This window comes from Chrysemys picta, chromosome 2, assembly GCF_011386835.1.
Source record: "Chrysemys picta bellii isolate R12L10 chromosome 2, ASM1138683v2, whole genome shotgun sequence".
Lineage (NCBI taxonomy): Eukaryota > Metazoa > Chordata > Testudines > Emydidae > Chrysemys > Chrysemys picta.
The window spans coordinates 94,184,015-94,198,601 of record NC_088792.1 but is presented as its reverse complement, the minus strand read 5'-3'; the positions used below and the strand labels follow the sequence as shown (position 1 = coordinate 94,198,601).

Genomic DNA, 14,587 nt, shown 5'->3' with positions numbered 1-14,587 from the left:
CACTGCACGCTGACAGCAGGGGGCACACTCAACTGAGTTGCATGAATGATCTCCCAGCCACTCATGAACCATCGATAGGGAGGCTCCAGCCAATACCCCCTAGCTCCAAGTCTTGCACCCCAGAACTGTACCATCTTGCACTGGCCAGTGTAAGTTTGTTACGTAGTTTGCCACTTTGTCAAAGGAAAGTGGATGTGCACCAGCCTTTGTAACCTGAGCAGACTTCCCAAGCACTTTAGACAAACTCACTGGTAAGAATAAAATAAGTTTATTAACTACAAAAAGATAGATTTAAGGTGATTATAAGTGGTAGGCATTCAGGTCAGAAAGAGTTATCTTAGGAAAATAAAAAAAATAAACACGCATTCATAATCGTAAACTTTTAGACTAAGCAAGAGCTGAATCAAACAGCTTTTCTTACCCCAGCAGATGGTACACACAGCTTACAGTTCTTCAGTACACAGACTGGACCCTTTTCCAGCCTGGGACCAAATTCCCTCGGTTCAGAGTCTTTTTCTTCCAGACCTTCTTCCGGGTGTTGAGGTGGGGTTGGGGGGAAGAGGCCAAGTGATGATGTTACTGTTTCTTTTTTTATACCTTTTTCCAGTGGTTAGAAAGATCCTTGCTGTGACATGGGGGTGTCAGTCCATCCCAATTGGTCAAGTAGTCTCCATTGCCTGTGTGCCTTCTCCAAGAAGTCTCTGGGATAGTGCACTGGGTGTTGATGAGCCTATAACAACTCCTTTGTTGTAACTGAAAGGATGGTTGTGGGTGTTCCCATCACACAACATATTTCAGTAACATATATATATATATATATAGCAATACCTCATAATACAATGATAGTATATATAATCTAACAGGATATTATTGTTCAGCAAATCAGTACTTGAAAATGATACCTCACAAGGCATATTTTGTAATCATAATACATCAGAATCCTATCACAGTGGTGAATATGGTGGTTCCAGGGTGCTACTTTTAGCTACAGTGTGTCACATTCAGAGAGCTCACTCAGTGGAACAGTAAAACTATTGTATAAATTGTATGTACAGCTGAACTGGAGCCACATGGGAGCTTTAAAACATGCTGATAAAATGTAATTAGCTAAACTCAGAAACCCATGCAATACTGCACTTTGAATTGCACGACTATGCTTAATCTGATGGCTCTAGTGGTCTATTTAGGTCACGCAAGCATAACTTTCACAATTTTGAAATGCTGATCATAAACTTGTCTCTTTTCTTAAAAAAATTACATAAAGAGATAGATCCTCCATTGACTTCAGTGGAGCTATGCTGATTTGTATCAGCTGAGAATCTGGCCCAATGATTTTGGAGGTTTATGGGGGGTCAGATTTGAAAAAAATACTTTTGTTTTGGGTGTGGAGGGGGGTTGTTTTGTTTTGAGAGGAAGGAGATGCTGGGGGAGGTCATAATTTCTTTGCAGATTGACAGGTCTGTTGAGTTGATGAGTCCAAAATCTGTCAAGAAAGACAGTTACATGCATTAGATCTATTCAAGTAAGTTTTATTTTTAGACAGTAGCATATGCATGTTATTAATAAGCCTTATAAATCCGTCATAAAAATTTAACAGCCCAGGTACACCCTTTACCTGCATGGTGATACTGAAAAAACGAACCATGTTTTACTTGGTAGCAAACCACCTCCAGCCCTCCATCCGCCCTGAAAACCCTGTGCAAGTGGGCAAACAATTTTGCAAGTCTATGTTAAAATTTTAGCTAATAGAAACATAGGGGAGTTCATTAGATTGTGTGTGTATCATTTAATGACTCATGCTAAAAGTATTTTAACGATTATAAAAATATACAATTTTAATTGGTAAACGAGCCTCTTGAATTTTGAGTTTAGAGACATCTGACTCGAGAGATGCTGTTTTTTTTATTCAACAGTCCTCCAGGTAAATTTTCCATTTCTCTACAATGTCACTGTGGGAGAATGCAAAAATCAGAGAAAGCTTGGTAATATCAAAATACACATTTTGAGAGATAATAAAGAGAATGTTCTCTTTGATATTTCTCAGTTTCATTTTTCTAGAATGTCGGCAGTTAAAAATCCTGATACCGCTGTCCCATCTTATTAAATTGTATTGTGAAACTTGTGCCTAACCTCTTTAAATATGGTACAGTTAAATTAAAAGTCTCAGTTGCTCCTCCTTAAGAACTTTAATCGACTACCTCCTCACAAATGTATTTTCTGTGCAGTACTTTCTGTGTACGCATATTTGTTGGTTAAAATAATTACTCTGTTAAAGTGAAGATCTGGAAATGCTTTGTTTAGAAGAAGTGGGAAGTAATTAGGAAAAGGCTCAGGTATGGGGCATGGTATTCACTGATATTTTTAGAATGAGTCAGTCACTGTGAAATGTTCCCTACTCAATTATGTCAATGTACCATATACCTAATTTGCAACATTCATGCCATCTCTGTTCAGAATTCTTCCTGAGCAAAGATCAACTAGCGGCCGTGTATATGCCAATCTAATTTTCACATTTTACCTAAGAAAGATTTTAACTTTGGTGCACCAGCAATTCAGAGCTAATTAGAACCTAAGAACATAAGAACGGCCGTACCGGGTCAGACCAAAGGTCCATCTAGCCCAGTATCCTGTCTACCGACAGTAGCCAATGCCAGGTGCCCCAGAGGGAGTGGACCAACAGGCAATGATCAAGTGATCTCTCTCCTGCCATCCATCTCCATCCTCTGACAAACAGAGGCTAGGGACACCATTCCTTCCCCATCCTGGCTAATAGCCATTAATGGACTTAACCACCATGAATTTATCCAGTTCTCTTTTAAATGCTGTTATAGTCCTAGCCTTCACAACCTCCTCAGGTAAGAAGTTCCACAAGTTGACTGTGCGCTGCGTGAAGAAGAACTTCCTTGTATTTGTTTTAAACCTGCTGCCTATTAATTTCATTTGGTGACCCCTAGTTCTTGTATTATGGGAATAAGTAAATAACTTTTCCTTATCCACTTTCTCCACATCACTCATGATTTTATATACCTCTATCATATCCCCCCTTAGTCTCCTCTTTTCCAAGCTGAAGAGTCCTAGCCTCTTTAATCTCTCCTCATATGGGACCCGTTCCAAACCCCTAATCATTTTAGTTGCCCTTTTCTGAACCTTTTCTAGTGCCAGTATATATTTTTTTAGAGGAGGAGACCACATCTGTACGCAGTATTCGAGATGTGGGCGTACCATCAATTTATATAAGGGCAATAATATATTCTCAGTCTTATTCTCTATCCCCTTTTTAATGATCCCTAACATCCTGTTTGCTTTTTTGGCCGCCTCTACACACTGCGCGGACATCTTCAGAGAACTATCCAGGATGACTCCAAGATCTTTTTCCTGACGTGTTGTAGCTAAATTAGCCCCCATCACATTGTATGTATAGTTGGGGTTATTTTTCCAACGTGCATTACTTTACATTTATCCACATTAAATTTCATTTGCCATTTTGTTGCCCAATCACTTAGTTTTGTGAGATCTTTTTGAAGTTCATCAGAGTCTGCTTTGGTCTTAACTATCTTGAGCAGTTTAGTATCATCTGCAAACTTTTCCACCTCACTGTTTACCCCTTTCTCCAGATCATTTATAAATAAGTTGAATAGGATTGGTCCGAGGACTGACCCTTGGGGAACACCACTAGTTACCCCTCTCCATTCTGAGAATTTACCATTAATTCCTACCCTTTGTTCCCGGTCTTTTAACCAGTTCTCAATCCATGAAAGAACCTTCCCTTTTATCCCTTGACAACTTAATTTACATAAGAGCCTTTGGTGACGGACCTTGTCAAAGGCTTTCTGGAAATCTAAGTACACTATGTCCACTAGATCCCCCTTGTCCACATGTTTGTTGACCCCTTCAAAGAACTCTAATAGATTAGTAAGACACGATTTCCCTTTACAGAAACCATGTTGACTATTGCTCAACAGTTTGTTTTTCTATGTGTCTGACAATTTTATTCTTAACTATTGTTTCGACTAATTTGCCCGGTACCGACGCTAGACTTACCGGTCTGTAATTGCCGGGATCACCTCTAGAGCCCTTTTTAAATATTGGTGTTACATTAGCTAACTTCCAGTCATTGGGTACAGAAGCCAATTTAAAGGACAGGTTACAAACCTTAGTTAATAGTTCCGCAACTTCACATTTGAGTTCTTTCAGAACTCTTGGGTGAATGCCATCTGGTCCCGGTGACTTGTTAATGTTAAGTTTATCAATTAATTCCAAAACCTCCTCTAGTGACACTTCAATCTGTGACAGTTCCTCAGATTTGTCACCTACAAAAGCTGGCTCAGGTTTGGGAATCTCCCTAACATCCTCAGCCGTGAAGACTGAAGCAAAGAATCCATTTAGTTTCTCTGCAATGACTTTATCGTCTTTAAGTGCTCCTTTTGTATCTCAATCATCCAGGGGCCCCACTGGTTGTTTAGCAGGCTTCCTGCTTCTGATATACTTAAAAAACATTTTGTTATTACCTTTGGAGTTTTTGGCTAGCCGTTCTTCAAACTCCTCTTTGGCTTTTCTTATTACATTCTTGCACTTAATCTGGCAGCGTTTATGCTCCTTTCTATTTGCCTCACTAGGATTTGACTTCCACTTTTTAAAGGAAGTCTTTTTATCTCTCACTGCTTCTTTTACATGGTTGTTAAGACATGGTGGCTCTTTTTTAGTTCTTTTATTGTATTTCTTAATTTGGGGTATACATTGAAGTTGGACCTCTATTATGGTGTCTTTAAAAAGCACCCATGCAGCTTGCAGGGATTTCACTTTAGTCACTGTACTTTTTAACTTCTGTTTAACTAACCCCCTCATTTTTGCATAGTTCCCCCTTTTGAAATTAAATGCCACAGTGTTGGGCTGTTGAGATGTTCTTCCCACCACAGGGATGTTGAATGCTTTTGTATTATGGTCACTATTTCCAAGCGGTCCTGTTATAGTTACCTCTTGGACCAGCTCCTGTGCTCCACTCAGGACTAAATCTAGAGTTGCCTCTCCCTTTGTGGGTTCCTGTACCAGCCACTCCATGAAGCAGTCATTTAAAGTATCGAGAAATTTTATCTCTGCATTTCGTCCTGAAGTGAAATGTTCCCAGTCAATATGGGGATAATTGAAATCCCCCACTATTATTGGGTTCTTAATTTTGATAGCCTCTCTAATTTCCCTTAGCATTTCGTCATCACTATCACTGTCCTGGTCAGGTGCTCTAGATCCCTAATGTTATATTCTTATTAGAGCATGAAATTTCTATCCATAGAGATTCTATGGAACATGTGGATTCACTTAAGATTTTTACTTCATTTGATTCTACATTTTCTTTCACATATAGTGCCACTCCCCCCCTGCACGACCTGTTCTATCCTTCCGATATATTTTGTACCCCGGAATGATTGTGTCCCATTGATTGCTCTCAGTCCACCAGGTTTCTGTGATGCCTATTATATCAATATCCTCCTTTATCACGAGGCACTCTAGTTCACCCATCTTATTATTTAGACTTCTAGCATTTGTGTACAAGCACTTTAAAAACTTGTCACTGTTTATTTGTCTGCCCTTTTCTGATGTGTCCGATTCTTTCTGTGAATGTCTGATTCTTTATGTGAATTGATTATCCTGTTTTCCTTTCTATCCCTGGAGAATTGGTTTGGATATAAAAGAAAGAGGGAACATATAGTAGAAGCTATTCAGGGTTGGGGCAGATGACCAGTTCTGTCTCACAAAAATCACAGCAAGTGCTAGCCAAAAAATGGGTAATTTTCACCAACATTTTTCAGAAAAAACTGTTCTTTTCTCTGTGGAAAACTTTGAGCCACCTCCAGTCATAACTGATAACATTCAACTTTAAAGGGTTAGTGGTTTTGTTCAGGTAAGCACTCACCAGATTGGACTCTTACATAAAAGCTTTCCACATTTTGTGAGACTCTGACTATATAATGACTTTCCCAAGAGGCTCCAGCTTCTTTCCTGGACACAACCCTATTGCTGGTCTTTGAGGGGGAGACTCAAGGTCCTCCATCTCTCCCTGTGTTCCCTTTGAGCTGGGGAAAACTTAAGTCTGGTCTTCAAATGGAGAATAGTGGTAACGGGGTCCAACACCTCTCACAGCCAGTTTGCAAGGCTCCACACACACCCCACCCCCACATTCAAATTTAACATTGCTTATACACTGCAGCATGAAGAAATGTAAGAACGTAGTTAGGAGTAAAATAAGGAAATAGTGGTCCCCATTCAAAAGTCAACAATTGCCAATAGACTGTACACCGTTATTACACTGTACCATATACACTATTATGCCATGTATGAGAATACTCCTGACACTGAAATATATCCACCTCTTGGGTGGAAGGTGGCTGCTTTTAAAAAGCAATCAGTAGCACAATACAACAGTTTAGGATGGAAAACAAATAATGTTTTATCCAACTATAATTACCTTAGGTAGGTTGAATGTAATTATTCCAATTTATCCAGAATAACTCTAATCTTGTGAAACATGCTGTGGGGTTTTTTATGGCCACAAGAAGCCAGGAGAAGATCTTCCCCCAGATGACTTGTCTGAGGTCATTCAGGGAGCCTGATATAGAGGAGGAAATAGACCCCCACATCTCCTGAATCCAAGGCCAGTATTCCTTCCTCCTTGAATCCTAATAGTTTGGTGACCACCACATGAAAAAGTAGAATGTGGCATTTCATATACACGCGCAGGCTTCATCTCTCCCATCATCTCCTCTGTCTTTTTAGAATAATAGGAATTAAGGTGGAAATTTCTTCACGTTTGTTTATCAGGCTATCTTGCCCCCACCCAGTGCAGGATTGTTTGCTATGGTATGTTTTCAAATGGTTTTAGTGAAAGGAAAGCCATTGCTATTTTATGGTATGAGAGGCCACAGAAATTTCAACTGTTGACCTTTGCCCGTGACTTCTATACAGGTAAAAGAGCCATGTGTCCACACCATGGCTGATTCAAAACAACCTTGAAAAGCTGGAGAATTGGTCTGAAATCAACAAGATGAATTTCAGTAAAGATTAACTTAGAAAGGAAAAATCAAATGCACAAGTACAAAATGGAGAATAACTGGCTAGGTGGTAGTACTGCTGGAATAGGTGGTAGTACTGCTGGAAAGGATCGAGGGGTCATAGTGGATAACCAATTGAATATTAGTCAACAAAGCGATGCAGTTGCAAAAAAGACTAATATTCTGTGGTATATTAACAGGAGTGTTGTATGTAAGATAAGGGAGGTAATTGTCCTGCTTTACTTAGCACTGGTGAGGCCCCAGCTGGAGTACTGTTTCCAATTCTGGGGGCCACACTTTAGGAAAGATGTGGACAAATTGTGAGACAATCCAGAGGAATGCAACAAAAATGATAAAATGTTTAGAAAAACTAGACCTGTGAGGAAAGGTTAAAAAAACTGGGCATCTTTAATCTTAAGAAAAGAAGATGGAGGGGGTACCTGATATGTCTTCATATATGTTAAGGGCTGTTATAAAAAGAATGGGGATCAGTTGTTCTCCATGTCCACTGAAGGTAGGAATAGAAGTAATCTGCTTAATATGCAGAAATGGAGATTTAGTTTAGATATTAGCAAAAACTTTCTAATAAGGGCAGTTAAGTTCTGGAATAGGCTTCCAAGCGAGGTTATAGAATTCCTGTCACAAAAGTTTTATAAGAACTGGTTAGACAAATACCTGTCAGCGATGGTCTAGGAATACTTGGTCCTGCCTCAGTGCTGGCGGCTAGACTAGATGACCCCTCGAGGTCTTTTCCAGCCACACATTTCTATTTGGGATTTACATCCCCTCCAAAAGATGGCATATCTAGACAGCATTGTGCCCAAATCTGTGGCTGTGTAGCAAATTCTCAATGATTCTGATTTTTTAGCATATATAGTACAGTAGCTATAGTTAGCACATGCTGCTCAGATACTGGAAGATATGTAACTGTTCTTCAGTCTGTTATGAAAAAGTTACAAATGAACTAAACTTCTTTAGACAACAAAGCAAATCAGTTCCCTATGCATTTCCCATTCTTGATTCTCTACAATGAGTGAAATTCACCAGACTTTATACTAAACAGATGCAGTTTGTTTGCCCTTGGGCATCGTGACTCATGTTTTTAATAAATTATGTCATAGATTGAGGGCTTGCATACTTTTTAAATTATTCATGACAATATTTTAGATAGTTTAGTTTGGTAACTTTATCTTAAACCCTCTTTTTGAGGGATTTATATTTTCAACCATAAACATTCAAAACATGTTCAGAGAAGGAGATCATTATGTTTTAATAAAATGTCAGTTATTTTGTTTCCTGATTTGCTGAAGAATTGAAAATAAAATGTATTGTTTCATACAAGCCGTACATTCCATCAACTGTTGTCAGTTGGTATTGCTCCACTGATCTGTGATTTACAGCCGCTGAGGGTCCTAGTGTTATAGGAGGAGAGAACTTAAAAATTAGGATCCACGGTTTAGTTAGGCATATGGGCTTGACTCAAACAAAAGAGACATGATGAGTGATGGAGGTCTGGCTTTCTGACTGAACAAGCAGTGCCAGGAGACACTGTCTTGAGAAATGAGCCATGGTGAGATTTCTCTTGCTTATAATTTCTTTGCTGTGGTCTCCATGTCACTTAAGATCACAGAACCAGGCTAGAAATTTGATCTATATAAGCTATTTGTATTTAACTTATGTTTATTAAGTTGACTTCAATAAGACTTCTTATTAGTTGGTTTTAACACTGTAGATACCAACAAAAGAAATGCTAACCGCTAAAGAAAATGGACTGGGTCTAGTGTTGATACTGTATGCTTGCCAAGAAAGGGTATTTTATCCACATTCATTTTGTCTACCCTAGAGCTGAAGACAAAGAGAAGAGAATTGTGTGTAGCACTTAACCTAAAATGCAGTTATACTCTGAAAAACGATTGTCAAAATGGCATTGCGCAGTTTCCTTTCCTATTAAATGTGCTTAGTTTATCAGTGCAAAGATGTCCCCCTCCCCCAACTATCCGTTTTGCAAACTCAGCCAGGGATCTGAAGGTCAAATTGTGTTCCCTATGGCTTGCACATCATTCTGCTCCACTTATAGAGTGTTGTAAGTGTAGAGAAGGTGCAGCTGAGATGTTCACTGTTATATTTTGTCCCTTAAACTTAGTTATTGTGCAGGGTACATAGATGTTTCCTGTGCGTCTGCCCAACCCAGCCTTGCAAGGGACATACCTTCCGAGAGAGGACTCCCTAATGCATGTCCCAGGCAGGGTAGGCTCCAGACGCGCTGCTTTCATTACCTCTTCTTACAGGTGGAAGTCTGATTTGCCTTCCCATTGCAGTCTGTGTGAACTTGCCAAACAGCAGGGCAGGTCTATATGCAGTTCTTGTACCAGTTTTAACCCTGTTGATTTACACACTGATATAGTTAAAGTGGCACAACCCCTCTCCAGTTATACCTGTATAAAGGAGCTTATGTCAGTATAGCTTAATTCCGTAAATGTACCAAAATAAGCGATAGTGCTATAAGCTCCTTTATACTGGTATTACTGTGCCCATTGTAGGGGAGTTGTGCCACTTTAACTAATTGGTTAAAAAAAAGTGTGTAAAGGATCCTTGAGATTCAAGAGGTCTGAATCAAAACAAAATGTATTAAAAACACAGAGAGATCAGATTTAAACATTGGAATCAATCTACAGAACACATCTTGGGTATGTCTACACTGCAATAAAACCCCCCCGGTTGGCATGTGTCTTCTGACTTGAGCTCAGGCTGTGGGACTATAAAACTGCAAAGCAGATATCTGGGCTCAGGCTGGACATCTATACTGCAATTTTATAGTCCCACAGCCTGAGCCCAAGACAGCCGACACAGGTCAGCTGTGGTGTTTTGTTACAATGTAGACATACCCAAGATGTGTTCTGTGGACTATGATTACATTATGTCTGAGCTCAGGGACCTTCCCCCATCCCGGGGTCCCAGAGCCCAGCCTCCAGCCGGAGCCCAGACATCTACATTGTAGTTTTATAGCCCCACAGTATGAACCCAAATCATCTGATACGGGCCAGCTGTGGTGTTTTATTGCAATCTAGACATACTCCTATTCAGGAATTCTGAAGAGCTCATCTAGGTATGTTCCCTTTAGATTTAGCTGATATCACTATCTGAGCAATGAGTGGTTTCAGAGTGGCAGCCGTGTTAGTCTGTATCCGCAAAAAGAACAGGAGTACTTGTGGCACCTTAGAGACTAACAAATTTATTTGAGCACAAGCTTTCATGGGCTACAGCCCACTTCTTTGGATGCAGCATCTGAAGAAGTGGGCTGTAGCCCACGAAAGCTTATGCTCTAATAAATTTGTTAGTCTCTAAGGTGCCACAAGTATTCCTGTTCTTTTTTTGGCAATGAGTGTTACACATCCCCGTCTTTCCCCCATCTTTTCCCCATCTGGCCTTTTCAACCACCCTAAGTCATGTCGCCTAGTTTTCTCTCCCCTGTTGTCAACTTCCACGGTCCTTCATAGTATGTGACTATTTTTGATGTTAATGGTGAGAAAGAATTCGCTACTGTAGCAGGAACGCTAGTTGAGATTATTTATACCAGCATTTCAACAATATAATATTTGCTCAGATGTATCACTTGGGGGAAAGTGTAATAGTTAGAGCTGGTGAAAAGCAGGACTTAATTGTCCTGAGAATTTTGCCCCAATTTGTAATCAATATTCTAAAATTCAAAGAAAAATTTGTTGAAAAAATTTGAATTTTGAAAAATTTCAGACAGCTCTTGTAATAGTCTGAATTCTCCATACAAAGGCTATTGTCCCTTATATCTTGTAACCTTTCCTCCTTCCTGCTTCTCATCTAGTTCCAGAGGAATTTCCCAGATCCCTCTTTAAAATCTAGCATTTCAAATACCCCTTTGATTAACCTGCCCCTTACTCAACATAAAATAACTAAATGTTTGAATCTAGGTTTGTGTGTCAATTGTCCCTGGCTAGAGGTGTGAGCCTGACTCAAGTTCAGTCTGTCTCTTAAAGCAACAGGATAACTATTTTTGTGTAGTTTCCTCTTGCTAGTGTTTCTACTCACATACATCTACATGTAAGACATTCTCCAGATGGAAATTAGTTAACAATTCTGTTGATGTGAGAAAAGGAGTAGAATCCCATCTCAATCTCTAAAAACTTTATTGGCTGTTCTGGGCCAACAGAAGTAAAATCAGTGAAGTAAGTGGATGAGACTGAGGCCTGGTCTCCCCGGGTGGGGGGGATCGATCTAAGATACGCAACTTCAGCTACGAGAATAGCGTAGCTGAAGTTGACGTATCTTAGATCGACTTAGAATTACTTACTTTGCGTCCTCGCGGCGCTGGATCGACGGCCGCGGCTCCCTGTTGACTTTGCTTCCGCCTCTCGCACTGCTGGAGTTCAGCAGTCGATGGGAGAGCGATCGGGGATCGATTTATCGCGTCTGCACTACACACGATAAATCGATCCCCAATAGATAGATCGCTACCCGCCGACCCGGCGGGTAGTGTAGACATACCCTGAGTAAACACAGGGAGTCGATTAGTGGAATAGGAATTCTGGGTCATTTGTGATCATAAATGCACTTTTAAAACCTCTTTCAGCTGAGTCGTGTACAATGGAAATGCTGTTTCTGAGTGACTGGGGACATTTCTGTATGTCAGAATGTTGGAAATGAAGGCCTGGTCTTCACCAGGAAATTAGGTTGGCATAACTACGTTACGCAGGATGTGAAAAATCTACAACCCTGAGTGATGCAGTTAAACCAACTTAACCCCTGGTGTAGACTCAGGGATTTGGAGAACCTACACCAACAGGAGAACCCCACCAGCGAAGGTAATGTCTTCACTTAAGTGCTACAGCAGCACAGATCATCATTTTAAGTACAGACAAGCCCAAAGACACTGAAAAGGAGGCCCTGAAGACACTGTGTGTAATGAAAAATAAGAATTTCAGATAGTTTTATGCTCTTGGGGGAGGGATAGCTCAGTGGTTTGAGCATTGGCCTGCTAAACCCAGGGTTGTGAGTTCAATCCTTGAGGGGGCCACTTAGGGATCTGGGGCAAAAATCTGTCTGGGGATTGGTCCTGCTTTGAGCAGGGGGTTGGACTAGATGACCTCCTGAGGTCCCTGACATTCTATGATTCTATCCTTTGTGAGAAGCTTCAAAAAGTTACTTTTAAGAGCTGTGAAGTACTGTTGTCTAGAACTCTGCAAATGTTTACATTTACATAAGCCTTGAATTCCATGGAACTTATTTAAAACATACATTTCATATCTCCTTAATCAAAAGATTCACTAGCAAACCCGCACAGATTTGTGGTTTTCCGTCCAAAGCATGTGGAATTAAAGGTTTTTGCAGTTTTGTCTGGAAGTTGCCAAGTTTGATCTGGTTTCAACCGTGTTTTGCTGAGAGTTTTTGGATTCATTCAAACCCCAAGCACAAATTTGAAATTCAGATGTGTAGAAATTCAGAAACCTGAGAATATGCTTACAAGACCCCCTGCAAAGTGAAGCAGCTAAAATTTGCATAGCTCTCCTCATGACCCTTTATGTGAGAAGGTTATGAGAGCCAACACAGTTAATCTATCTTAAGCATTACCTACTGAACTAAGTAACTTTCACTCATCTTCATTACATCTTTGATATAGTCCCATAGGTCAGTGGTTCTCAACCAGGGGTCCGAGGCCTCCTGGGAGGCCATGAGCAGGTTTTGGGGGCCACCAAGCAGGGCCAGCATTAGACTCACTGGGGCCCTGGGAAGAAAGCCGAAGCCCTGCCACATGGGGTTGAAGCCTGAGCCCCTCCTCCTGAGACTGAAACCAAAGCCTGAACAATGTAACTTTGCGGGGGCTCCTGTGGCATGAGGCCCCCCAGGTAATTGGCCTGCTTGCTACCCTCTAACGCCGGCCCTGGCTTTTATATGCAGAAAACCCATTATTGTGACACAGGTGGGCTGTGGAGTTTTTATAGCATGTTGGGTGGGCCTCAGAAAGAAAAAAGTTGAGAGCCCCTGCCATGGGTATTGTATTGTTAGACATACCAGTATATGTCAGTATATACACATATGTATTTATTCACATATGTTTATTAAATGTAAGAAATAATGCTATGGGCCGGATTTTCAGAAGCACCTCGATGACTTAGGAGCACAAGTTCCATTGACTTTCTGTGCGATTTGTGCTCCTAAGTCATTTCTGCATTTGAAAAGTCAACCTTGTATAATTATAGAACTAAGTGATTAACATGCTAGGGATAATAACTGTCTTTAGACTGTGAGTTCTTCAGGACATGGACCACCTCCTTGGTCTGTATTTATGCAGTGCTCAGTACAGTGGGGTGCTGGTCCGTGTCTGGGGGTTCTAGGCAGTATGGTAATACAAATGAATAATAATAATGAGGTTGATGACTTTTGTGCAGATATTTATAATGTAAACCTTTTATCTTTTTCACAGAATCATGTAAACCCAGCAATGGATTTTACACAAACCCCTCCAGGAATGCTAGCCCTTGACAACATGCTGTACTTTGCCAAACACCACCAGGATGCATATATCCGGGTAAGGGTTCTTTCCCACTTCACACATTTTAGTTTCACAGCTCACACAGATTATTTCATATTTTTAAATCATAATTCCAGGAAAACAGATGGGATCCTGACATCCCAAAGAGTAATTAACAACTGAACAGAAAGCCACAGGGCACAGAACACCACAGCATTCACAAATGCTCCAGTGTTGTATGTCTGATTCAAGTAGTATTAATGGCCTTTATGTTTTGTAGCATGACCTGCAAAGGAAGGGGGAAAATAAGTTTATGCCCTGTGTTATGTATGGAGTACAATCTGAAAGATTCTGTAAAAAATATGCAGATTTTCTTTCTTTTTTTTTTTCTCAAGAAGCAGAATTCTCTGTCCGGCGCCATTCCATTAACCCTGCCAAAAACTGACCTTATCTCCCCAGGTAAAGATTCCTCTAGTGTGTCTAATACGCCTTGTTAACTGACCTTATCAACACTGTCCTAAGGGTTAAGATACTTCTGTTAGGAAGCTATTAGAAATTATGTATTTCATTTGGACGCAGGGAGAGCCGGAGCATGATTCACTCTGCACACCCCACTCCTGCCCCCCAGTTCCTGCCCACTCCTCCTCCTACCTTAGTTATTCTAAAGACAGTTTGATAGCAATGAGTTATATCTTGTTTCCTTATATATAGAGGTGTTTAAAAGACAATAATCTCAGCATGTGAACATCCTGATCTTTATATTCCTGAAACTGAATATATTGCCCTCTATAAGCCTACCTACTACAAGTGAGTGGAGGATGAGAAGATCAATAAAGTGGAAGTCCAGAAAGTCATTAAATATTCCTGAGATAGTTGGCACAGCTAAATGGCACAATTGCAGAGAAGAAGAGACCTATTTAAAGAAGACTAAATACAAGAAGAAAAACAATAGGCATATATATCATTGTTAGTTTAAAAAAAAATTCCAAGAGGAATATGGTATGTGGAAAGTTCCATTTAAAAGTGAATTTTAAATTATATT

The 14,587-nt window shown here is 40.2% G+C and overlaps 1 protein-coding gene across 3 annotated transcripts in view; it reads left to right on the top strand.

Annotated features, from left to right (window-relative positions):
* ELMO1 (engulfment and cell motility 1) overlaps positions 1-14,587 on the top strand; it is a 471,086-nt gene that overhangs the window by 205,484 nt on the left and 251,015 nt on the right. For all 3 annotated transcript variants that reach the window (XM_005287366.4, XM_065587209.1, XM_042860355.2), the window contains one exon: positions 13,498-13,602. In XM_005287366.4, the coding sequence (XP_005287423.1) occupies positions 13,498-13,602 (105 nt within the window). The remainder of the gene's footprint in view (positions 1-13,497; positions 13,603-14,587) is intronic.